Source organism: Mastigoproctus giganteus, chromosome 11, assembly GCF_048544385.1.
Source record: "Mastigoproctus giganteus isolate SK-2022 chromosome 11, ASM4854438v1, whole genome shotgun sequence".
In the NCBI taxonomy this organism is placed as follows: Eukaryota; Metazoa; Arthropoda; class Arachnida; order Uropygi; family Thelyphonidae; genus Mastigoproctus; species Mastigoproctus giganteus.
This window is the reverse complement of record NC_143585.1, coordinates 156,636,812-156,664,175: the sequence shown is the minus strand read 5'-3', so window position 1 is coordinate 156,664,175 and position 27,364 is coordinate 156,636,812. Positions and strand designations below refer to the sequence as shown.

The 27,364-nt window shown below is 36.4% G+C and overlaps 1 protein-coding gene across 3 annotated transcripts in view; it reads left to right on the top strand.

Moving 5' to 3' along the window:
* Nucleotides 1-27,364, top strand: part of LOC150078525 (mitochondrial 10-formyltetrahydrofolate dehydrogenase) — a 910,691-nt gene that overhangs the window by 383,211 nt on the left and 500,116 nt on the right. For all 3 annotated transcript variants that reach the window (XM_090385282.1, XM_090385283.1, XM_090385284.1), the window contains one exon: nt 25,499-25,643. In XM_090385282.1, coding sequence (XP_090241408.1) covers nt 25,499-25,643 — 145 coding nt within the window. The remainder of the gene's footprint in view (nt 1-25,498; nt 25,644-27,364) is intronic.

Here is a 27,364-nt window from a genome sequence, read left to right as displayed (position 1 = left end):
CGCCTTTACGAAAGCAATAACCCTTTCCTTTACCCCTGATGGTGGTTACCTCTTTGAGTAAATCCCACTTCAGCACACTGTTATCACTGCTACAGGTAGTGGTTCCTCTACCTGCAGATTCTTAATGCATGAAGAATCAGTACTGATAATTAAATCAAGAGTATTACTCCTTCTAGTTGCCTCCCGAACATGCTGATGTAGAAAACAATCATCCAATAAATTCACAAAAGCCTTGGTAGTTTGTGAGTGACCAACCCCCAAATTCCAGTCAGTGTCTGGGAAATTAAAATCCCCCATTATAAGACTGATTTATTTATTATTATTAGCAGCTATATGGTGCAAGGAAGCCTGAGGCTTATGCTGCACCAGCCAAAAAAAATACTTGAGTTAACCTAAGAGAGAGAGAGAGAGAGAGAGAGAGAGAGTAGAAGGGAATCACCAAGAAAGAGAAGAATGATGATATCCAGCTCAGGACCCTGGGTGTGCCAAGCCCATACTTACCAGATGTGAGCCCCTGGGTATACTGGCCCACTCTATTCCCCTGTACAGTTTCTTATTATACTCATCAGAGTCATTAGGCCTATAGCACACTCCTACTCTCAATTTTGATCTCCCGATGCTTATGTCACTCCAAATTGACTCGACACTGCATTGTCCAGCATTGTCAACTGGCTTCACTTCCTTGGATTTGTTGTTTCTTAACTTATAGCATAACCCCCTGCTCCCTTCCTAACCTGTCTATCCTTTCTGTAGATGTTGTACTCCCCAAATTCCAGTTCTGCTTTCCTTATATCTGTGTGACACCACATATCTGATATCCCAACAATATCTGCCTTGGATGCTTTGAGCAATACCTCAAATTCATCAAATTTATTTACCAAACTCCTAGCATTGGTGTACCCACAAGTATACATGCACCTATTCTTTTTCTTAGCTACCCTAACACAACCCATGTGTTTACTTGTACCGCAATGACTCCCAGCAGTCTCTGAAATATATTCTGCATCTTGTTTTCCAGGTTTCTGCTCATTCAATAGAAGCAGTGCAAGAATCACTTTCACCTCTGCCAGTGGCTACTGTTAATCTATTAGTCCTTGTATCCCCCCAAGCTAGCAGTTTTCCAACCCATCTAACACTGCTTCGATAGCAACAGCAAATATTCTTGTCCCCCTTCTATTTAAGTGTATCCCATCCCTTTAGAAGCTGTCCCTTCTGTTAACAAGTACAGACCAGGCTGAAAAAAAATTCTATCCCTCGAGCCTTGCACAATCCTTCCAGGACCGAATTGATCGACAGGGCTCTCATCATATACTCCCTCCTATTGTGTCTGAGCAGAATTGCAGACACTTTCAAATTCAACCCTAATTCGTGGCTTTTTTTCAACAGTGACCTGTACTTGTTAAATAATTCTGCTGGTCTCCTACTCCTAATATCATTAGCGCCAACGTGTACAATTATATCTCCTTTTGTGCCCTTAAAGGATGATATCCCCTCTACAACGTCATCAACCTTTGCCCCTGGTAGACCCTGACCTACCCTGCTCCTGTTCCACCTATCCTATTTACAAAGCATGTTCCCCATTTCCCTGACAATAGTCACCAACAACTACTAGTTCCTGTTGGACCAGCACATTCTGCCTTGGGGTTTGCCGCTGTGTTGCGTGATGACCAAGAGCAAGCTCTGGCGTTGATGTGGGCAGCTGAGTGCTTGATGGGTCCCTCTCTTTAGATCCTTCGAGGGCATCCACCCTGTCCTTCAAGCTCTCATATAGGCCCATAGGCCCTATATAACCCTAAATTGAGTTGTCGACTGATTTTGTTACACTCCTTGCATCGTGTAAACACAAAGACATCCCCCCCCCTGGCAATATCATGTTCCGTACCCGATTGGTCCACAAATATCATGCAAGCAGTGCATTTTAAAAGCCTGTGATTCAGAGGGCAACTGCCTCCCTCAGTTCTCCTCTGAGCCACACACTCCTATTAGCTTGAGTCTTTTGCTTTGCTGCTCTGGTCTGAGTCATGATTTGAATTTAATTTCAAGAAAATATCAATTTCAGTACAAAATTATAACCCTAAACTTGTATCCCAACACAGTTATAATGCTATATATATTTTTCAGTATCAAATATTATCTATGAGTTCCATTTATATAACTTCCGTATCAAGTTGTGTTAATTAATTATGTTATGTTTGTAATCTAAGTCGTTATATGTATTTAGTTAAAAGTACAATTTAATTTACAACAAAATTTAACAAAATTAATAGATTTTGCTGATTATAATGTTGTATCTTATAAAAACGGTATAACGTTGAGATATCACGTATCTTATAACAATGGCGCAAGTTACGAACGGTAAATCTATGGACACTTGATTATTAATTAACTTCCAAATCTCACTGTCTCAATTCAGAATAAACTAATGATCTTGACCAGGTCTATAAGCTACTTATAGAAAATAATTTGATGTATCCACTGGTCAATAAAGCGGCTAAATATGGTAAAAAAACTTCTCGTTCAGCAGAGCTGCAACTTGTAGCACGTGGATATGATACCCTTATTGATACTTTTATGCATTTACAAGGCCCAGTAAAGAATAAATACACCAGATTAATCAGAAAATCACAAAATAATGCTATACTGTAAACTCCCGATATTCGCGGTTTCACGTAATCACGGTCACTGATTTAATATAAAATGAAACCTGAAAAAATGTGAATTTTAAAGTGCCATGAACATTTTCCGCCATAAAAAAACATGGACGTGGCTAAAATTATCTTTCCTGGTCAAAACAGCGCTCAGTGGGTGGGGGGAGAGGGGTGAAAAAATCGCGATCATCGATGTTTCTCGCTAATCCTTGTTCAGTAACTATGTGTTATGCCCTTGTCATGGAAGGTTTCGTCGTTTGCTTTTAATTTATATGCTTATAAATTGAATGAATTTATCAATTTATAAATTGATATGCTTACAAAAGTGATAAATCTACCGTTCTGCGTGTAAAATAGCCTTTTTTTCGAGTGTGTTAACGGAAGAAAGTGACTTTATTGTGGACAAGTTCTTTCTAACCCGTACAAAAATATGGCTACGAATAACAAGGGAAATGTGAAAAGATCAAAGAAGGTGATGACATTAGCGAATAAAATTGAGTTATTAGACAAAATTTCTAATGGTGAAAGTGTCTCCTCAGTGCCGAAACATTATAAAATCAATGAGTCAACGGTACGATCAATCAAAAAATCGTAAGAAAAAATCCGCCTTAGTGTCCGTGAAAACGCGCTAATTGCTTCAAAAATTTGCGCTGTACTCGTGAAGTTAAATTAGAAAAAATGGAAAAAGCTTTAAATCTGTGGATAGAAGACCTAACTCAGAATAAAATTCCGTTAAGTTCACTCATCATTCATGAAAAGGCAAAACTCCTTTATCAACACTTTAGTGAAACTGGCGTTAGCACTGGCGGGATAAGTTTTTTAGCTAGCAAAAACGCTGGTTTGAAAGATTTGTTTGAAATTTCTAATAAATATTACGTTTAATGTTAAATTGTTTCTTATTTTCATTTCGATGCCATATGCTTGCATTTCATATTATATGTTTCTGTAATCTAGAAATGATCCTAAAACAAATTTTCAATAAAAAAATTTGCTGACACCATTGTAATAAAATTAAAATTTGTTCTGTCAAATTGTAACAAAATGTGAAGAATAGTGAATAAATAAATAAAATTAATGAATAAATATATAAATATACAGCAATGAGTAACATATATTAGTATAAAAACTGGAGAGCATTTTTTATCACCAATGTCATTTATAATTTATGAATGGTCCATCATGTAAACTAATGAAAACTGGAATAATCAATTTACTAGCGTCTTCAGCCTTTCTATTACAAGTTAGAAAGGAATGGTGGTAATGGGTAAATTTAAATTTTTTTCATCCTCTGAGAAACTTGTAGAATCAATACACTTGAAAATTTAGAATCACAGAATAGTGCATGATGCTGAATGGCAGCTGCAAAATGTCCTCTGCCAATTGAACAAATGAAAATATCTGTGGTTGGCTGAATTGTTTTGTTTCATTTCCCAAGTTACTCCTTCAAATAACTTTGCAACAAATTTTCACACCACAAATGAAAAGAAGAGATCCATATAAAAGGGTTATAAAATGTATTATTCATGGTCAGCAACCAAGTCCATTTCCTGTTGGCTGTAGAAAGAAATAGACAAGGGTAGAATAAAAATAGCAAATAAATCTTAAACCCACAAATTTACCAAAGCTGCATACTTTGCAGTGACTGAAGTAGATGCTCTACTCTGCCTGGTCATTGTTTATTCCACATTGTGAGGCGCCATGGGGAAAAATGCTAATTTACAAGAAGGGTTCCTCCCAATGCGCTGTTTCCGTTTCAGAACGTGAAACCTCTAAGATCAAAGGATCCACAATTTACATGTATCTCTTGTTAGCATATAAGTAAGTAAACTATCTCCAATACTGTTGGTACCTTCATAATTTATTGAGTCGAAAAATAGGCGCGCATTGTAAAAACAACCAAAAGTATATTGCGATAAATTGTGTTTCAAGACAAGTAAATGCAGAAAACCATAAAGTCTATAATAACAACAATAATTTTCATTTATTTGTATACTGATGTTCATCGTTTATAAATTATTTATTTTTTTATTATTATTTTCTATACTGACCCAGAGGCCCCTTGTAATTTGAGACCCTAAGCTGTAGCTTGTCTAGCTTATGCATAAATCCGGCCCTGCCAAGAGGAGCTAAAAGAAAATTTGGAAGACAACAATGGAGTTGCACGGATGAAATTCAAGAGCTGATGGATAGTAAATGGATGGCCATTGCACAAAACAGAAGAAACTGGAAAGTTACTGGAGAGGCCTTCATCCTGCAATGGATTAAAAATGGCTGATGATGATGATTACCACTAAATCTTCCAGCGGCAATAGTTAAAATATTAACTATATTATTACTACTAACTAATGTTAATAATTCAGTGAATGCCCCTCCTATTCGCTGTTAAGTATTGTTAGTAGTTATTACTACTAAAATTAACCAAGTAGTTAGTGGTTAACTATTAACCAGTTATTACTACTAACATTACACTCCTAGTTAACTGTTAACTTCATATTAATAGTTAATGCCAGTAGGAAAACTATATAAACAGGTAGTTTCCGCTTTACGAGTTCCCTGGTTTATGAGTTTTTTTTTTCAAGTAGGAAGTATCAACAAAATCGAAACTATGAACATTAATTGCAAAAAATGAATTCATAAATATGGCATTTCATACCGCGTGCGCAGCTATGCAATACAGTGTACCCTGTTTTATGATATTAATCCATTCCAGAGACACCATCTTATCATGAAAATGTTGTTTTTTGGTAATTCGTTCCAAGACCTTGGAAGTTGAAATTTAACTAAGCTATTTATCCCTCTAAAAGATCATTTTATAATATAAATTGTATTAGTTATCAATTAAAATCATTAAAATGCATTACACTGTCATCATTATCATATGTTCTGTTATAAGAATCAGTTTTGAATGCCTTTGTGATATTTTTCTAATGCACATTTCTGGTGCACATTTCACTACCATAAAACAATAAAAACAATTTGCATTTTCCAGTTTATTGGGCTTTTCTGTTACTGCAAACAATTATGAAAGGATAGTAAACTTGATGTTATTGTAGTTGCAAAAATACCGTTATCTGGAATTGTGTGGTTTTTTTTGCATTATTATGGTAAAATGTGTTTCCCCTTTACTGAAATCTTCAATCATATAAAAAAACATAAATAAATTTTCAGAATCTACTCTTAATTTCTTTTTTTTTTTTTTTATTAAGCTTCATAAACTTGTTACTCCGCACGTATTGTGTTATTTGCAATTTGTGCGTGCCGTTAAAAAATGCTTATGCATGCTATCGTGAAATTTATAAAGAAAAGAGAAGATTATCTTGGAAACAAACACCTCTTGAAGCATTTCTGAAGAAGACAACTCCTTATGCAACAAACCATGAGTGCTGAGCCACCAATAACGAGTGATCAACGAGTGTGCATTTAGTCAATCATGATGAAGAATAAACAATCTTTAACATTTTTAAGTCATAAATAATTTCTTTATTATTATAATTTGCTTGATTTTACAGGCTACGTTTTAATTTCTTTGTATAAATTAATCATTGTTTAAACATAAATTAATTAGCTAACTAATTTCATTGTTGAAAACGCAACCCCTGTTTGTAACGTTATGTCTATGGGAAATAAATTCCTGCTTTACGAGTTTTTGCTTTACAAGTGCGTACTAGGAATGAATTAACTTGTAAAGTCAAGAACTACCTATATTATACATTACTAGTTTTAGGAGTATAGCTATTAACTGTATAATACTATATACTATTCATAGTTAAATTTATACTACTATATAGGCGCCTCCGTAGCCAGGTGGGAAGGAGCAGTAGTGCGTAGCACACGCTTCATGATTAGACCGGGGTTCGAGCCCGTCACCACCAAATACGGAGGATGCGGAAATGTCAGGGAATGACCACCACATATCCCGGAGCAATATGGCCTTAGTTTCAAATGCTCCTAAATACCAAATAACAAACATACTACTATATACTATAACTACTAATCATATACAGTCACTCCCTGACTTACATAAGGGTTTCGATCCGCAGGACTCTACACATGTCGACTTTTAAGCAAGTTGGAATTTCCCTAAATTGCAACACTCACAATGTGTGCTGAATTTGATTGAAGCAAAAAAGAAATGTTCGCTGAACATAAAATAGAATTACCGTATTTCCCCATGTATAAGACGCACCTTAATTTTGGGGCCCAAAATTTGAAAAAAAATGTATTACATAAAGTTATTGAACTCAAGTTTTATTCATCATAAAATTCATACAACTCCTCATCACTGTCAAAACTCTCATCCATTAGCTTGTCCTCATCTGTGTCTGATGACGAATTACTGTCTTCATATATTACCTCGTCCTCAGTTCCATCTATGGCATTTGAAATGCCACACTTCTTAAATGACTTGGCAATGATCTCAATCTTGATATTATCCCAGGATCTTTTCACCCAGGTACAAACTTCTCCTGTAGTTGGTTTCTTCCCTCTTCCTGCTGGTGTCAAATTGTCCCCAGAAGACTTTATCCATTGGTTCCATTCGTCTCTCATGGCAGCTTTGAAGGGTTTGTTTTAAGTGGTTGGAGCTGGGATGTTCAAGCCTCCAGGTATGATGGCAAGTTTTGTTTTTTGCTCTGCAGCAATCTTCTTTGTATTTTTTGTTATGTGTGCTCTGAACTGATCAAGCACCAATAGGGCAGGTTTGCATAAGAGCCCACCTGGTCTCCTGCTCCAAACTTTCTCAAACCAGATCTTCATCCCATCCTGATCCATCCAACCCTTGTCATGAATGTGGACAATCACTCCTCGAGGAATGGCTTCTTTTGGCATTGTTTTGCGTTTGAAAATCAGCATAGGAGGCAGCTTAGTTCCATCGGCATAACAAGCTAGAACAACTGTATAATGGCTCTTTTCATGTCCACTTGTCTTCACAGTTACAGTTTTCACCCCCTTTCTTATCAACAGTTTTGTTACTTGGGACATCAAATTGAAGGGGGACTTCGTCCATATTTGCAATCTGTCCCAACTCAAACTGATGTGTCTTCCGACATTGAATGACAAAATGATGAAATTCAAGGACCTTTTGCTCATAGCTTTCAGGCATCTTTTGGGCAAGTCTGGTGCGTGTACACATGCTTAGTCCATTCCGTTTCATGAACCTAAAGCATCAGTTGTGTCCTCCTTTGAAATCAGTAACTTCTTTTTCATCAGCAATTTTTCTTGCCTCATGCTGAACCATCTTTGTGGACGCAGGAATTCCAATTGCCCTTTGCTCTTCAATCCATATCTTCAATTCCCTCTCTAAATCAGGCAATTTTGCTGACTTGCCTCTCATGGCCTTCTTCTGCCATGGCGTTTTCAGTAGGGTTTCTTCTTCCCGTAGCCAGTCTCGGATTGTTTTCTCAGTTGGAGGAGGACCAAACTTACGTTCGGCAGCACGATTTCCATTCACTTTTGCAAACTGGATCACTTTTAACTTGAATTCAGCACTGTATGAAAATCTTTTCTGAGCCATTTCTGGGCAGAATGTGGCAAAACGTAATCTAATAGCCGACCGGGCTAGCCGAGTGGGTAAAGTACCTGCCCGGCAACGCAAAGGTCGCGGGTTCGATTCCCGCCTCGGGCTTGGATCAAAGTACTGTAAAAACCCTGGGAGGCGCAATATGGCCACAGAAGCCAATGCGCCAACAACTACCAAATCAAAAAAAAAAAAAAAAAAAAAAAAAGTAATCTAATATACCGGTAACAAGTGCGAAACAATGAGCGCAAAGACAACAATCGTGAAAAAGCGGGAAATGCAAGTAAAAAAATCTACAACCACTGTATAAGACACACCCAGTTTTTAGACCCCAATTTTTTCGAAAAAAGGTGCATCTTATATATGGGGAAATATGGTATATATTAATTTTTTTTTATTTCATGCACAGGTAAATGGCCAAGTGTGCTTCAAAATGTACAATAAAAAGATAAGTGCCAGTACAAACACCTCAGTGGCACTCGTATCCAATTTTCTTTCTTTACTAATAGCTTTTCCCTCTCCTATATAACACATTAATGCTGTTTTGTGATCACTGTTAATCCTTAACTGTTATTTTAGATGTGCACTGTCCTTTATTCACTTTTGAAGCAGTGAGACCTAATTCCCGTGCATTATATGACAAACTTTGTCCTGCTTCATACTTCTTAATCATTTTCATCTTCATTTCAAAATCAAATTTGTTTTGTTTCCTAGCCCTGTCACCACTTGCACTTTCTGTTGGTCACTTCTCCTTCATCATTATAATAAGTAAATCGGAATGAAGAGAAGAGTCTGAAAATTCGTTTTTATATGATTGAAGGTTTCAGTGAACATTTCAACATAATAACATAAAAACCTACACAGTTCCAGTTATCGGTATTATTGCAATAAGATCAAGCTTACTATCCATTTATGGATTGCAAATATATTGAAATTTATAGATAACAGAAAAGCCCAATAAACCAGAAAGTCCAAATTGTTTTTATTGTTTTATGGTCATGACCTCCAAAAAGAAATATTAGAATTAGTAGGGCTCTCTCTCTCTCTCTCTCTCTCTCTCACTCTCTCTCTCACTCACACACACACACACACACACACACACACACACACACGGTAATTCAGAAATTTTTATTTTTTTGGCTGGTGCAGCATAAGCCTCAGGCTTCCTTGCACCATATGGCTAATGATAATAATAATATGATGCAAGAAAGCAAGCTTATATAGCATCAGCCAAAAAAAAAAAAAAAACGTCATCCTTCCCATTTCACCGATTCATTCACTCAAAATGTTTGTCTAGTTCTACCTTGAACTTGTGTAAGTTGCTGACCTCCACTACAACAGATGGAAGTTTGTTTCAACTACACTGGTTTACAGTGTATCTGGGGTTTGAGTAAAAGTATGTGGCAGTTATTTATGCATGCTTACTGTTTACTAAACCAAAGTCCGTTTGTTTCTATCACATACAGAATTTTCACAATTCGTTAACAAAATATTACCTAGGTATTATATGCAAATGTGTACATAACTATAGTTTCTCCAGTGGTTTACAAATTTTATACCCCTATATTCATAATCAGTATCAAATATTTGTCTCAAATACAACAGATTGTGCATGTTAACCCATAACTACACACACTGCAAGGTCATACTGAAAGGTAGCCGACCTTGACCCAGGAATGTAGACAGCCCCCACCCCGCTCTTGCAGCCCATCTGTGATTCCCAGAATTTTATTTTCCGAGTGGAGTCTGGGAGACTCCTATGCGTAGTTACGGGTTAAACTTGTCAGAGCCTGCACTCACTTGTTTGTACAGTCCACTCAACCACAGAGCCTATATAAGTGGCACATCCCTTATGCTGTCACAGTACTCCTATAAAAAAATTCGTGAGCTCTCATTTTGTGTTAGTTTTCTTTTAGTATGGCAACCAGAAAGTGTATAAACAGTAACGACATATTTTGTTACATATGCAATTGTTTTGTTCCTGTAAAGCAGAGGCGAAATATTACTGATTTTGTAAAATCAACATCTTCCACCAATGCAGAAGCTAAAGAGGTTAATGAAGAGGAATGTTATCAACTAGAAAATATTTTAACACCACAGCAATTCATGCAAGTCGAACTGAACAATTTAATAAGGGACTTAGATCTTCCAAAGTATGCTGCTGAAATTCTTGGATCCAGACTTCAAGCAAAAACTTACTTGCTCCAGGCACATCATTTTCCTAGTACAGAAATCGTGAAAGGGAATTTATACAGTATTTTTCACAAGAAGGTGATATCGCTGGTTTAATAAGTGCCTTAGGAGCTCCATCATATGTTCCTAGTGAATGGAGACTGTTTATAGACCTTCTAAGACTAGTTTAAAAGATGTTCTCCTGTATAATGGAGATAAGTACACATCTGTGCCAGTTGCTCCTTCAGTCTACTTAAAAAAAACTTATGACAATCTAAAGTTGCTTCTGGAGAAAATTAAATGTCAATATCATGAATGGCAGTTATGTGGAGACTTAAAAGTGTTATGTATGTTGTTGGGGCAACAGGGTGGGTACACTAAAATGCCATGCTTAAAAGTGTTATGTATGTTGTTGGGGCAACAGGGTGGGTACACTAAAATGCCATGCTTTATTTGTGAATGGGATAGCAGAGCTAAAGCGCTGAAATGGATAAAGAAGCAGTGGCCCCGGAAGCACAATCTTACACTGGGGTCAAAAAATATTGTGCACGAAAGTTTTGTGAAGCCAGATAAATTACTTTTACCTCTACTGCATATCAAGTTAGGCATAATGAAGCAATTTGTTAAAGCATTGAATAAGGATGGCAACTGCTTTAAGTACCTTTGCAGTAAATTTCCCGGTTTATCGGACACAAAAATTAAGGAGAGTATCTTTAACGGTACCCAAATTAGAAAATTGGTTTTAGACTGTCAGTTTGAAACTACTATGACTGACGTTGAAAGGGAAGCCTGGATTGCTTTTAAAAGTGTAATGGAAAACTTTCTAGGAAATCATAAATCACAGGATTATGAGAAAATTGTTCAGAATATGCTCGAAAAGCTTCACAATTTAGGTTGCAATGTGAGCATCAAAATTCTATTTTTGTATACCCATCTTGATTTCCCCCCCCCCCCCCCCGAAAATCTTGCACAGATGAGTGAAGAACAAGGGGAGAGATTCCATCAGGACATAAAGGAAATGGAGCAGAGGTGTGCCAGGGAAGGTGGAATGCAAGCATGATGGCCAACTACTGCTGGTGTTTAAAAAGAGAGAAACCTGGCACTGTACATGAAAGAAAAACAATTAAACGTTCTTTTCAAACAAAGAGACGAAAGTCTGATTAACAAAAGTTTCAGAATTTTGATTAATACTTGTTAGTATTTACGTATTTTTTGATATATGAAAATGTAATCCTATCATTTTGTCGTTACTAAATACAATAAAATTATATACTTTCATAAAAAAACAATACTTCTTTATTTCTTAAATTGTGATGTATCCGGATGTGATAGAAAAAAATCTATTATTTATATTTGAAGTCACCGCAACATATTTTGGCAGTAGGACCTATTGAAATTCAAACCCCAGTGAACAAACTTAAATTTGGAAACTAGTGCTATCAACCACCTGGCTAAAGGCGAATTTCCACACATCTGTTCTACAATTTTCTTTCCTCAGTTTGAATTTATGCCCCCTCAGATGAGTAATCTGAGCAAGAGGAAGATTCCCATGAGCATTGAGTGTGCTCAATCCAGTCAAGGCCTTATACACCTCAATTAGATTACCTCGCAAGTGCCTAGTCTCCAGAACTGCAATTTGCAGAACTTAAGCCTTTCTTGGTACACGTTGGTGCCTCTTTGTTCCCCTCACCAATCTCGTTACCCTTCTCAGTACTTGTTCCAGCAGCTCTAAGTATTTCCTAAAATGAGACCTCCAGACCTGTAAACTGTACTTAAGGTGTGGCCTGATCATTGCCTTTTACAAGGGGACAATCACCTTCTTATCACTGCTTGCAAAATTTCTGTATATCATTGACAAGACACCACAAGCTACTCTTGCAGCAGCCTTTTTGCACTGCTCAGAAAACTTCATATCTGACTGCACAATTACTCCCAGGTCATTTTCATTCTCCACTACCCTGAGTGTCATAGCACCCAGTTGATATGTTACTCTGGGGTTACTGCTACCCATATGCAGTACTTTACATTTGTCAAATTCAGTTGCCACCTCTCAGCCCATCTGCTCAACTTTTGCAACTGTTGTAGTAGCGTACAATCATTACTGTCATTACCAACCCTGCCAACCTTCATATCATCTGCGAATTTAGACATTAACCCTGCTACACCTTCATCAATATCATTGATAAATACCGTAAACAACAGTGGGCCCAACACTAAATCTTGTGGGACTCCACTAATAACATTAGTCCATGAAGATCAGTGTCCATTGATAACCACTTTCTGTCTTCTCCCATTCAACCATCCTTTTATCCAATGTAGCAACTTGCCCTTAATGTCACACTGCTCCAATTTGTACAGTAGTTTCCCATGTGCAGCAGTATCAAAATCTTTCCTAAAATCCAAGTATCTTTGGATTTTAGGAAAGGAATTGGATTCTTTGTATCCAATTCCTTTTTGCCCACATCATAATATCCAATCAAATTTGTCAGACTAGACTTTCCCCTTAACAAACCCATGCTGTGTCTCAATTATAGCTGCAGTCTTGTCTATATTATCCTGCATCACCTATTTAACCAATGATTCCATTATTTTCCCTGGAACAGAAGTTAGACTAACAGGTCTGTAATTACCCATGTCACCCTTTGAACCCCTTTTGTGAATTGGGAACACGTTTTCACATCTGTACATCTCCAGTCCATGGGGACCTCCCCCTGAGTCCAAGGAAGCTTTAATGATTATGGCTAAGGGTTTGCTTACTTCCTTTGCTGCCTCCTTTAATATAACTGGATAGATTCCATCCACCCCAGGTGTCATCCTTGTGTTTAACTTCAACAATTTCTCCTCCACTTTGCTCTCAGTTATTACAAAATCACTTATCTCCCTGTTAGAGTTTGATAAACTTCTGGTATTCCACTCCTTGAACGTAGATGATTGTGAATAGTGAAACCATCTATGTTAAGTGGACTAATCTGATTCAACCTTTTCCTTCTAGAGTTTACATAAATAAAAAACTCTTTGCTGTTTTTGTCTACATCCTTTGCTAAAGATTTCTCGTAATCTGCCTTTGCCCACCTAACCTGCATTGTGATTTGATTACAGACTAGCTCATGTCACAAAGGCTTTCAAAATTGATTCTTATAATGGAACATGTGATAACAATTAAAGTGTATTGCAACTGCCATTATAAAAATGACCCTGTAACGAGATAAATAGTTTAGTTATTTAATGAAAATTTCAATTTCCGAGGTCTTGGAAAGAATTATCAAAAAAAATAATGATAATAATGTGTTATTGGGTTCATATTACGATATTTTCACAATATCTCCATTTATTCCTGTACAATGCAAAATATATTTCATATTTTTTTCAGTTTGTGCCGGTCGACAAAAACTTATGCAAAATTGAATTTGCATAAGTTGAGTATTATGTAAGTCGGGGTTGCCTGTACTAGTATATAGTATATGGTTAGTAGTTATACTAACCATAGTAGTTATAGGTTAGTAGTTATACTAACCATATACAGGTCGACCCTCACTAATCCGGCAGCGTTGGGACATGTGGGGTGCCAGATTAGTGAGTTTGCCGGATCACCAGTGGTTATTTTAGCACATGCATTTTACCCAACAGCTAACCGCCTCCTTCTACCTTTAACATATTGACTGCCAAGCTAGTTTAAGAAAAAAATTCACCAGGGGCCAAAAAATATTTAGGAAATAATTTGATTAGTAATTCTAAAATAAATATTGTAATGTCAGTGTTGTCGTTTTTTCGCTTAAAATATAAAAAAAAAATAAAAAAACATATTTTTATGTCGCATATATGTGGCCAACGTGGCCACATATGTTGGTTACTTTATTTCTTGAGAAGCCGTGTTGGCCACATACGGCTTCTCAAGAAGCTGTGTTGGCCACATACGTATGATGCTATTACAGCATACATATGAAGGTTGTTTGTGATTAGTTTATTGCACATGCTGAAATAAAACTAATTACGATAAAATAAACTCTCAAACATAGCAATAAGTTTGTCTGTATTGTTAGAGATTTTGTGAAAACAAGTTCATTAGCGCGCTGTGTTATCCATCATATTGTGTTTGGTTTTCCTGCAAGTTTGTACAAGTGTGTTGTAAAAAAAAAAAAAAAATCTAAAAAGGAATGGCTGAAAGAAAATTTCTAAGATAAGAGGAACTGAGAGAAATTGTTGGAATTTACAATTAAGCAGAGTTGAACTTCTCACAGACACACCGCTGTCGAGTTTTTCAGAAGTTCAACTTTATCTGTTATGTACGGTGTTTGTGCTTTACACCACAAGAGGCACTTCCTTTATGCATTGGAATCATGGCTGGGACTAAATGTGAGCAGGTTATAATAATAAATGCAGAAAAACAAGTGGGAATGGCTTACCAGTGTTTACGAGTTCATGCCAACAGCTGATGCTGCAACCAATGGCACCAAAACAGTAGCGGCAGGTTGGGGCACTAACCTGGAAAATTTGAAATTACGTTCGTGGAAATTATGTCCAAATTAGCAGTGGAACCGGATTAGTGATGGTCGACTTGTACAAATTGTACTATATAGTATATTAGTAGTACACTGTACGGCATAGCTACTGACCATATACTTTATACAATTTGTACTAGAGGTCTGCATGGACCAGTGCCCTACCCCCATGCCTGGTAACACAAACAATGTTCTGGCTCAGGTTGAATATAAATAATTGAAATGATTTGTTTTTTCAAACATTTCAGGCTATTTCTTACATATATTTTTAAAAATATTTTTTATGTATTTAAATTTTTAAAGGTTTTTTTTAGAAAAAATGTGTATTAATTGTCTGTTGACACTTTTAATTTGCCAAAAAGGTGCAATCACTAATTTCTCCAAATTTCACCGAAATTTGTGCTCTTTTGTGGAAATTTACCATCCAGCAGTGCAAGGTTTGAAACAAATTTTATGCAGTCTGATTAGCTGTTCAAGAGTGTTGAAAGTAGCAACCGTGTTAACTCTTATTTTATTTCTGCACAACAATTGATGTCAAATTCACTAGCCAATAAAAAGTGTGTGAAGAGAAAGTGGCTGGTAGAAGTGGATATTGATATTCGTTTTGGAATTATATTAAGTATGTTAAATTGAAAATTTATTACAGTTTCTCTTGTTATAATTAATATTGATAATTATTTTGGATAATTATTAATATTGAATTTTGAATCTGAAGGTTTATTTCTTTATTATTATCAAACTTCAGAAACTAATGATAGCGATTTTATTTATATAAAAAGTTTCAGTTGGGCCGGAATAAAAATCAGTTTGGGTAGGGTCTGGTATGTGTAATGAATTTGAAAAACAAATTTGAGCCAGGCTGTATTAAGCGGGCAAAAGCTTTTATTCTTGCATAATATTACCACCTGCTACTTCTCCACTGAATCAACGTTAGTGACTGAGTTGCTGTCATTTAGAAAGTGATGTCATTTCTCTCTTAGTATGATCAATGTAATTTTTTATTCTCACACCTGCTACTTACTCTACCGAATCAGTGTTAGTGACTGAGTTAGCATTGTTCATATTAAGAGATGGAAGTGATGTCATTTCCTTAAGAAAGTTTTTTTACCAATTGATTTTGCTTCAGTTTGAAAACGAAGTTGGTTCACCAAAGATGTTTTCACATCAAAAAAAAAAAAAAATCTAAGCTATATGTTAATTTACAGTTTTGATTGGATACCTTACATGTTACACTTCCACTCTAATGGCTAATGGCAGCCTGCTTCCTATCTTTTAGTCAGTCCACAATTCATCGTAGTGTCTTACCAGTAATCCCAGTTTGTTCTAATTTATGTAGCCTTCCACTGAGGGATGGTATGAAATGCTTTACTAAAGCCTTCGTATATAATGTCAGAATTGTTACTTGCATCCAATATCAGTTGGATGCAAGTAACAATTCTGACCTGCTGGAAGCATCCTGCTGATGCATTCAGCAGATGTCTGACTGGTCACACATGATTTTCTCCTTAATGAACTCATTCTGAGATCACTTCAAGATGTCATTCTTATTGAAATGATTCCAAATTGCATCTTTAACAACAGACTCACTGTGATCTTTTTCCCATCACAGTAGTCAAATTCACTAGCCTGTAATTACTTAACTCCTGCTTAGCATCACCTTTGTGTATTGGAGAGACTTTACACCTTTCCAGTCCAACGAGATTTTTCCAGAGTCTAATTTTGTTCTCATTGCCATTCCCAATGGCTTGATACTTTCATATGCAGCTTTTTTAATTATAACTGAATCTATATATCATCCCTCCTTTAACTTATCATTTTGATCAAATGCTAATTTTTAACTGAAATCGTTATATCAATTCATTTACAGCAGTCAGACTCCTTAACATTCTCCACAGTAAGTATACTCATTCACTGGCTAATTCCTATATTATGATTTCCACTACACTTTAAATAAATAAATAAAAATAATAATAAAAAATAAAAAAGCAAATAATCTGTACTATTCTTGCAACTCCTCAATAAAAAAAAAAAAAAAAAAACCCTGCACTTCTGATACTGCAAACTTAGAATAACAACTTAATTTTTCCTTTTTTAATTTTTTTTCTGTATGAGAGGAACCCACGTAATCAATAAAGTAATAATGTGTATTGTATACATACCCATTTCCCTCCACAGGAATAATACCAGTATGAATTTTTTTTTTTTTTTTATCTGAACCCCAAACATGAGAGGTATTAGAACCTATAGTACTTAGTACTGTGTTTGGGTTGGAGGTTGAGAAGACGAAAGAAGATATTTGTTGACATTGGACTTGAACGTCTGTAGATTGTAATTTTCAGGAAATAAGTATGAAGGAAGGTTGTTCCAGAAAACGGCAGTTGAATGAATAAATGAGGAAGCTGAAAAGTTGGTTCTGTGGGTTTGAAGTTGGACAGTAAATGGATGTTGGCTGGTAGCGGCACGTGTTCGGACTGTTTTGAAGGAGAGAGCTGGAATTATAGAAGCCAATTCAGAAGAACAGAGCCCATGGAAGTATCTGTAGAAGAGGCATGCAGCAGAAACAGTACATCTGTGAGAAAGCGAGCGGAGAGATTCTGTTAGAGATGAATCATTAATTAACCTCACTGCTCTCTTCTGAATGGAATCAAGAAGCCTGAGAGAGGTTTTGGGGGCACCACCCCAGATGTGGGAACAATATTCCACGGCAGGGCGGAATTGTGATTTATACAGTGAGCAGCTGTTTGGAAGAAAAGTAACACCGAGAGCGAAAGAGAAAACCAAGTTTTTTAGATGCAGAGGAAGCAATATTTGTAATGTTCTTGTGCCAAGAGAGATTAGAAGTCAGGGTAATCCCCAAAAGAGATATATCGATGTGCCTAGAAATCGGAGTGTCACTAAAGATAAGCATAGGCACAGAAGAATCCTTTTTGCGAGAAAAGGGTTGAAATCAACTAAGTTGTCTTCGCTCCACTGGAGAATTACCCGAAGATCGGCATTTAAGGAATTGGTAGCAGATTTTCAAGAAGTTGAAGCTGATTGAGCAGGACAAGCTTTCTCAAAATGGAAAGTGGAATGCAATGTGCTATCATCGGCAAAACTATGGATAGGATTTCCAGTCAATGGAAGAAGGTCATTAATATACAAGAGGAAAAGAGTGGGGGAAAGTAATGAAACTTGGGGGACACACTGGCATTAGTGGAGAAGTTAGAAGACAGAGAGCCATCTACCATCACCCTCAGTGAGCAATCAGAGAGAAAACTGAATAACCAATTACTAAAAACGGTTGGCAAACCATAAGATGGAAGCTTGTTTAGTGGACCTTTATGCCAAACACGATCAAAAGCCTTGGAAATGTCAAGGGAAGCAACTACTTGTGTTTCACCGAACCTTTCCATTGAATTAGTCCATAAATGGGAAACATAAGCCAGAATATCACCAGTGGATCGACACTGACGGAATCCATACTGGCGATCGTGGATCAGACGGAAGGTTTCTAGGTAGTTTAAGAGTTGGCGGTTACATTGTTACTTGCATCCAATACTTGTTACATTGTTACTTGCATCCAATATCAGTTGGATGCAAGTAACAATTCTGACCTGCTGGAAGCATCCTGCTGATGCATTCAGCAGATGTCTGACTGGTCACACATGATTTTCTCCTTAATGAACTCATTCTGAGATCACTTCAAGATGTCATTCTTATTGAAATGATTCCAAATTGCATCTTTAACAACAGACTCACTGTGATCTTTTTCCCATCACAGTAGTCAAATTCACTAGCCTGTAATTACTTAACTCCTGCTTAGCATCACCTTTGTGTATTGGAGAGACTTTACACCTTTCCAGTCCAACGAGATTTTTCCAGAGTCTAATTTTGTTCTCATTGCCATTCCCAATGGCTTGATACTTTCATATGCAGCTTTTTTAATTATAACTGAATCTATATATCATCCCTCCTTTAACTTATCATTTTGATCAAATGCTAATTTTTAACTGAAATCGTTATATCAATTCATTTACAGCAGTCAGACTCCTTAACATTCTCCACAGTAAGTATACTCATTCACTGGCTAATTCCTATATTATGATTTCCACTACACTTTAAATAAATAAATAAAAATAATAATAAAAAATAAAAAAGCAAATAATCTGTACTATTCTTGCAACTCCTCAATAAAAAAAAAAAAAAAAAACCCTGCACTTCTGATACTGCAAACTTAGAATAACAACTTAATTTTTCCTTTTTTAATTTTTTTTCTGTATGAGAGGAACCCACGTAATCAATAAAGTAATAATGTGTATTGTATACATACCCATTTCCCTCCACAGGAATAATACCAGTATGAATTTTTTTTTTTTTTTTTATCTGAACCCCAAACATGAGAGGTATTAGAACCTATAGTACTTAGTACTGTGTTTGGGTTGGAGGTTGAGAAGACGAAAGAAGATATTTGTTGACATTGGACTTGAACGTCTGTAGATTGTAATTTTCAGGAAATAAGTATGAAGGAAGGTTGTTCCAGAAAACGGCAGTTGAATGAATAAATGAGGAAGCTGAAAAGTTGGTTCTGTGGGTTTGAAGTTGGACAGTAAATGGATGTTGGCTGGTAGCGGCACGTGTTCGGACTGTTTTGAAGGAGAGAGCTGGAATTATAGAAGCCAATTCAGAAGAACAGAGCCCATGGAAGTATCTGTAGAAGAGGCATGCAGCAGAAACAGTACATCTGTGAGAAAGCGAGCGGAGAGATTCTGTTAGAGATGAATCATTAATTAACCTCACTGCTCTCTTCTGAATGGAATCAAGAAGCCTGAGAGAGGTTTTGGGGGCACCACCCCAGATGTGGGAACAATATTCCACGGCAGGGCGGAATTGTGATTTATACAGTGAGCAGCTGTTTGGAAGAAAAGTAACACCGAGAGCGAAAGAGAAAACCAAGTTTTTTAGATGCAGAGGAAGCAATATTTGTAATGTTCTTGTGCCAAGAGAGATTAGAAGTCAGGGTAATCCCCAAAAGAGATATATCGATGTGCCTAGAAATCGGAGTGTCACTAAAGATAAGCATAGGCACAGAAGAATCCTTTTTGCGAGAAAAGGGTTGAAATCAACTAAGTTGTCTTCGCTCCACTGGAGAATTACCCGAAGATCGGCATTTAAGGAATTGGTAGCAGATTTTCAAGAAGTTGAAGCTGATTGAGCAGGACAAGCTTTCTCAAAATGGAAAGTGGAATGCAATGTGCTATCATCGGCAAAACTATGGATAGGATTTCCAGTCAATGGAAGAAGGTCATTAATATACAAGAGGAAAAGAGTGGGGGAAAGTAATGAAACTTGGGGGACACACTGGCATTAGTGGAGAAGTTAGAAGACAGAGAGCCATCTACCATCACCCTCAGTGAGCAATCAGAGAGAAAACTGAATAACCAATTACTAAAAACGGTTGGCAAACCATAAGATGGAAGCTTGTTTAGTGGACCTTTATGCCAAACACGATCAAAAGCCTTGGAAATGTCAAGGCAACTACTTGTGTTTCACCGAACCTTTCCATTGAATTAGTCCATAAATGGGAAACATAAGCCAGAATATCACCAGTGGATCGACACTGACGGAATCCATACTGGCGATCGTGGATCAGACGGAAGGTTTCTAGGTAGTTTAAGAGTTGGCGGTTACATTGTTACTTGCATCCAATACTTGTTACATTGTTACTTGCATCCAATATCAGTTGGATGCAAGTAACAATTCTGACCTGCTGGAAGCATCCTGCTGATGCATTCAGCAGATGTCTGACTGGTCACACATGATTTTCTCCTTAATGAACTCATTCTGAGATCACTTCAAGATGTCATTCTTATTGAAATGATTCCAAATTGCATCTTTAACAACAGACTCACTGTGATCTTTTTCCCATCACAGTAGTCAAATTCACTAGCCTGTAATTACTTAACTCCTGCTTAGCATCACCTTTGTGTATTGGAGAGACTTTACACCTTTCCAGTCCAACGAGATTTTTCCAGAGTCTAATTTTGTTCTCATTGCCATTCCCAATGGCTTGATACTTTCATATGCAGCTTTTTTAATTATAACTGAATCTATATATCATCCCTCCTTTAACTTATCATTTTGATCAAATGCTAATTTTTAACTGAAATCGTTATATCAATTCATTTACAGCAGTCAGACTCCTTAACATTCTCCACAGTAAGTATACTCATTCACTGGCTAATTCCTATATTATGATTTCCACTACACTTTAAATAAATAAATAAAAATAATAATAAAAAATAAAAAAGCAAATAATCTGTACTATTCTTGCAACTCCTCAATAAAAAAAAAAAAAAAAAAACCCTGCACTTCTGATACTGCAAACTTAGAATAACAACTTAATTTTTCCTTTTTTAATTTTTTTTCTGTATGAGAGGAACCCACGTAATCAATAAAGTAATAATGTGTATTGTATACATACCCATTTCCCTCCACAGGAATAATACCAGTATGAATTTTTTTTTTTTTTTTTATCTGAACCCCAAACATGAGAGGTATTAGAACCTATAGTACTTAGTACTGTGTTTGGGTTGGAGGTTGAGAAGACGAAAGAAGATATTTGTTGACATTGGACTTGAACGTCTGTAGATTGTAATTTTCAGGAAATAAGTATGAAGGAAGGTTGTTCCAGAAAACGGCAGTTGAATGAATAAATGAGGAAGCTGAAAAGTTGGTTCTGTGGGTTTGAAGTTGGACAGTAAATGGATGTTGGCTGGTAGCGGCACGTGTTCGGACTGTTTTGAAGGAGAGAGCTGGAATTATAGAAGCCAATTCAGAAGAACAGAGCCCATGGAAGTATCTGTAGAAGAGGCATGCAGCAGAAACAGTACATCTGTGAGAAAGCGAGCGGAGAGATTCTGTTAGAGATGAATCATTAATTAACCTCACTGCTCTCTTCTGAATGGAATCAAGAAGCCTGAGAGAGGTTTTGGGGGCACCACCCCAGATGTGGGAACAATATTCCACGGCAGGGCGGAATTGTGATTTATACAGTGAGCAGCTGTTTGGAAGAAAAGTAACACCGAGAGCGAAAGAGAAAACCAAGTTTTTTAGATGCAGAGGAAGCAATATTTGTAATGTTCTTGTGCCAAGAGAGATTAGAAGTCAGGGTAATCCCCAAAAGAGATATATCGATGTGCCTAGAAATCGGAGTGTCACTAAAGATAAGCATAGGCACAGAAGAATCCTTTTTGCGAGAAAAGGGTTGAAATCAACTAAGTTGTCTTCGCTCCACTGGAGAATTACCCGAAGATCGGCATTTAAGGAATTGGTAGCAGATTTTCAAGAAGTTGAAGCTGATTGAGCAGGACAAGCTTTCTCAAAATGGAAAGTGGAATGCAATGTGCTATCATCGGCAAAACTATGGATAGGATTTCCAGTCAATGGAAGAAGGTCATTAATATACAAGAGGAAAAGAGTGGGGGAAAGTAATGAAACTTGGGGGACACACTGGCATTAGTGGAGAAGTTAGAAGACAGAGAGCCATCTACCATCACCCTCAGTGAGCAATCAGAGAGAAAACTGAATAACCAATTACTAAAAACGGTTGGCAAACCATAAGATGGAAGCTTGTTTAGTGGACCTTTATGCCAAACACGATCAAAAGCCTTGGAAATGTCAAGGCAACTACTTGTGTTTCACCGAACCTTTCCATTGAATTAGTCCATAAATGGGAAACATAAGCCAGAATATCACCAGTGGATCGACACTGACGGAATCCATACTGGCGATCGTGGATCAGACGGAAGGTTTCTAGGTAGTTTAAGAGTTGGCGGTTAATTGATTTCTCCATTACTTTTGAAAGAGTAGAAGTAATTGCAATGGGACGATAATTGGGTGGGAGGGATTTGTCACCCTTTTTAGGAACTGGTTGAATATGAGTAAATTTCCAAGCAGAAGAAAAAACACCTTTGGAATAAGAAAGTGAAAAAAGGCGGCAAAAATAGGAGTAAGTTCGGGAGCACAGGTTTTGAGAACAAGTGGAGAAATACCATCAGGACATGGAGCTTTCTTAGCATCAAGATTCATCAAAATCCTTCTGATATCCTTTTGATGGAAGACCACAGGAGGCATTGAATGGAGCGTGTTGGGATTGGTGGGAGATGTTTTACCAAGATCATTAATACATGAGCTGGAAGAAAAATGGGATGCTAGCAGGTCAGCCTTATCCTTGACTGAAGTGACAACAGAACCATCTGGTTTGGACAGAGGTGGGAGCAGAGATGGGCAAAAGTTGCGGCTAATAGCTTTGGCAAGAGACCAGAATGCTTGGCTACCATTAGGACAAGAAGCAAGTTTTCTACTCTTAGCCTGTTCAAACTCTAGTTTGGACTGATTAATAACTGCTTTACAATTGTTCCGAGCTTTGGTGTAGGCAGAAAATGAAACTGAAGAATTAGAACCAAGCCAATTACGATATGCAACATTCTTCTCTTGAACAGCCTTAGCACATTTATTGGAAAACCAAGGTTTAGATAAAGGATGAGATTTTAAAGTGGAGTGTGGGATAAAGGATTCCATTCCTGCAAGAATAATTTCACTGACTCGATCTGAGCAAACATTGACATCAGAAGTTTTGAAACAGTAATCCGACCAAGGAAAAGAAGAAAAGAAGTCTCGCAGGTCATCCCATTTTGCATTCTTGTAATGCCAAACAAGACGAGGTCGGGAATAGCCATGAGATAAAGGTTCCATTGGAGAAGAGACAATCACCAAGTTGTGATCTGAAGTGCCTAAAGGACCTCTCACTTTGACCGTGTACTTAGAAGGGTTGTTTGTGAGAAAAAGATCAAGCGTATGATTAGGATTGTCCGGTATTCTTGTAGGTAAATGAACAATCTGTGCTAGGTCATTAGTAATTGCAAAAGCTTCAGCATCTCGACCTGCTGGGTTGGTGTGACTAGAAAACAGAAGTCAGCTGGAGTTGTGAACATTAAAATCACCAAGGAAAATTATCTCACTGTTAGCAAAGTTGGACTGAAGAAAGTCAAGTTGCAAAGAGAGGAAGTCAAAGAGCTCCAAGTGATTAGTGGAGTTGGGAGAACGGTAGAGACAACAGATGAATTTTACACAATGAGGTAGAGAGATTTTAAGCCAGAGAAAATCAAAGAGAGGAGATTACAAATTGCCAAGTCTCTGACAGGGAATATCAGAACGGACGTATGCACAAGTACCACCTTTTAGGCGAAAGGAATCATACAGCGAATAATTTGGGCATCTGAGATGAGCAGTAGTTGAATCAACTGATAACTGAGATTCTGTCAGAAAAAGTAAATGGGGTTTAGCAGACTGCAAGTGGAAGTGGGCATCATTGAGATTAGAACTGAGACCATGTATATTTATGAAATGAATTAGGAAGTGCTTGGGAGGTTTAGATCTTTTTGCAGATAAGCTTGCTCTATTAGTTTGACAATTCATGGTGTATTCAATAGTAAGAAAAAGTGGGTGGGACATGCTGTATGAAGTAATGAAATTTTTGAATATGGCGTACACATGGTAAGAATATACCCAGATCCTTGACATAACGTGGCCTCGACAATGCTCCCTGCATACACACTGCTCGGACTCCCTCCAGTCACTATCTGGCAGAGTAGAGGTAGCAAGATTATACACTAGCTGATCCGGAAGCCTCCTAGAGAGAGTTGCCAATAGATTCGGTCCAGTGTACTAACTAGCGGCCGGCCTGCGAACACCGTTTTAGGACTGTACCCTCGAAATGTAAGGAATATTGGATCTCACCATGACATTCATCATAACTTCAAAAGTCATCAATCATACTGGATGATGGAAGAGATAGGGAAGGGTTGACCGAAACTTTGCTCATGGGTTCCACCACTTCAAGCCTCCAATAAGCAAATTGTGAATTTTAAGAAAATTTCTCTGTTTTACTGTTAATAAATAATACAGAGTACATTTTTAATGAAAATTTTGGAAGTTGCTTGAAATTTGCTGTATCATGTTATGAAAGAATTAAAAAAAATATAAAATAAATAAAATAAAATAAAATATTGGTTTAGGTATTTCTAGTTTATTTTGTATTGTTACAGAATTTTACATAACAAAGGCCATGTCCTCCTGTCAAGGATTTCTTATACATTAGACTATGTTAAATTTGTGCTTTTTTTTTTTTTTTTTAAGTTCCTTGTGCTAGTTTCAGTGGCTGTTCCTCTTTTTAGCTGCTAGCAATTATCACCTATCACATTGAAATTCACATTGACTCCGTTGTACCTCTTTACTATTTCTTTTATATCCTGATGGAATCTCTTTCTCTCTCCCCCCTTAAAAACCACTCATATTATCTGGGAAACAATTGAGATAAGAGTACTTGAACACTTTTATAGTAAATATTAATAATATTCTTTTGTGTGTTTCAAGTTTATGGAATAATTTTAAATTTATAAAATAATCTTCTCTGATTATTTAAAGTTTTAAAGTTTAAAAATATTTGATTGGGGGATTACAATCTGAGCATGTTTTTAATTCCACTGGTAAATGCACTAGTAATATTATATCTCACTTGCAAATATTTGCTGCATTAAAGGCTCACAATTTTATAGTTGCATGGGAATTTTGTTTTTTAATAAAAAAAAAAAAAAAAAAAATTAGAATCATTTTAATTTCAGACTTGTTGAAGAAATAAAAGAAAAATGCAATATTTCTGTGGAAAATGAAGACATATATATCAATTCTGTATTTGAAGATTTTTTAAAATCTGTGATTCTGAAACAGAGAGGCAACTCACCCTCATCAGTCTGTATATTTGATTCAGTAAGTTTTTATTATAAAATTTTTAGTTACAAGTAGCTGTCGTTAATTATAATAATTAATAATAAACTTTTTTTGGCATGGAGAAATATATAGTTGCAGTCACTGCTTGCAACTTGTTTCAATATAACCACTCTATAAACAAAAATATAGATTAGCTTTTATTAAATTTTCTTATTATGTTGATAAAATTATTAGACAAACTATTTAGACATTTATTTATAATAATCATACATACACTACAGGCCACACAGTTATTCAAAACATCATTCTGTTGTGACCAATGTTTCTTTAATTAACTAACTAAAAGAAAAAAATCCCAGTAAACTTAAATTTTTATATAGACTTGTAGTAGGTGTTTTATTAAAGATTATTATTTTGTTGGTCCACCATTTGATGATTTCCTTAACACCTTTCACACATGGAATGTATGACTTTCACACATGATGGAATCTCCTTAACATTTTCACACATGATGGAACTCCTCTAATTTTTAAGTATCTGAATGTATCAGATACTTAAAAATTAGATAGTAAAACAATTTTTATTTATTTCTGCCTTTGTCTTCTCTCCATCTTTTACCAATTTTAGAAACATTATTATCCAAAAGCAAACTAAAATTATTAATATATTTATTAATAATTTTAGTTTTTTTTTTTAATTTTAGACTAAAAAAATTAATATATTAAAAACTCAGTGGCATGCTATTACCAGACTGTTTTCCGTCTTAATGAACTCTCGTATGGTAGAAAATTAGAATTGGATTGGAGTGAACCTTGGTGGTTCCAATAAAATTTTTATTTCTCTGGTATTTCTCCATTGCAAGAATTTGAGGATTTCAATTTCAACTTGAAATCCTCCAAAATGGCATTCAGAGATTCTGTGGAATCTGTCATCAATAGTGGGTTTTCTGCGATCTGTCCAACAGAAATAGAAACAGTGGGAAGTGCCTCCTTCCATTAGATACATTTTCCCCTCTTCCAAACAATTTCCCCCCTTGCCCATGCTCTCCCTCTCCATTTCTCCCTCTTTTGACCCCAACCCAGATCTTCTGAAATTGCTTCTGCCATGGCTACTTCTCAAAAAAATCCAACAATCCTAGTTTCAGCAGTGGTAACAACAGGCTCACAAGTATTGCTGTAAAATGTAATTTAGATAAGTTATCCCTCTCCCATTAAGCAAATATTCTTTGTCTCCTAACTGAGACCCAGAAAGATGCTATATCTTATAGCTACTTTGATTGAATAAAGTTATTACAGGTACAAAAGCCGTTTGATTGTAAATATTTCTTAATCTCAATTGAAGTGGATACTTTGTTATAGGTGGTTCCACCTCCACATGGTTTGGATTTGGTAGGGGGAAAGGAAATGGCATATTCCTGGAAAGGCACTTTAAGCATATACTTAAGGTAACTAACTAGATTCAAAATAGCAAAAGCTTAAAATTTCAGTACTCACCTTGATTACTTGAAGGTGAATGCTGGAATTTTAAACTTTTGCTATTTTGAATCTAGTCCAATAAAACAGTACTTTAAAGTCATACTACAACTTCTAAATGGTAACTAACTATTTTGGTGGTACATATTACTAACTTAGTCTTTCGAACTGATTATAGCAATATTTTCTGTCTTTCTGCTGTGTTTTCACTAATAATAATTTCAGTTTGACAGGAAACGAAATGCTTAGGTATTCACTTCAACACTATTAAACTATTATTTAATTCCA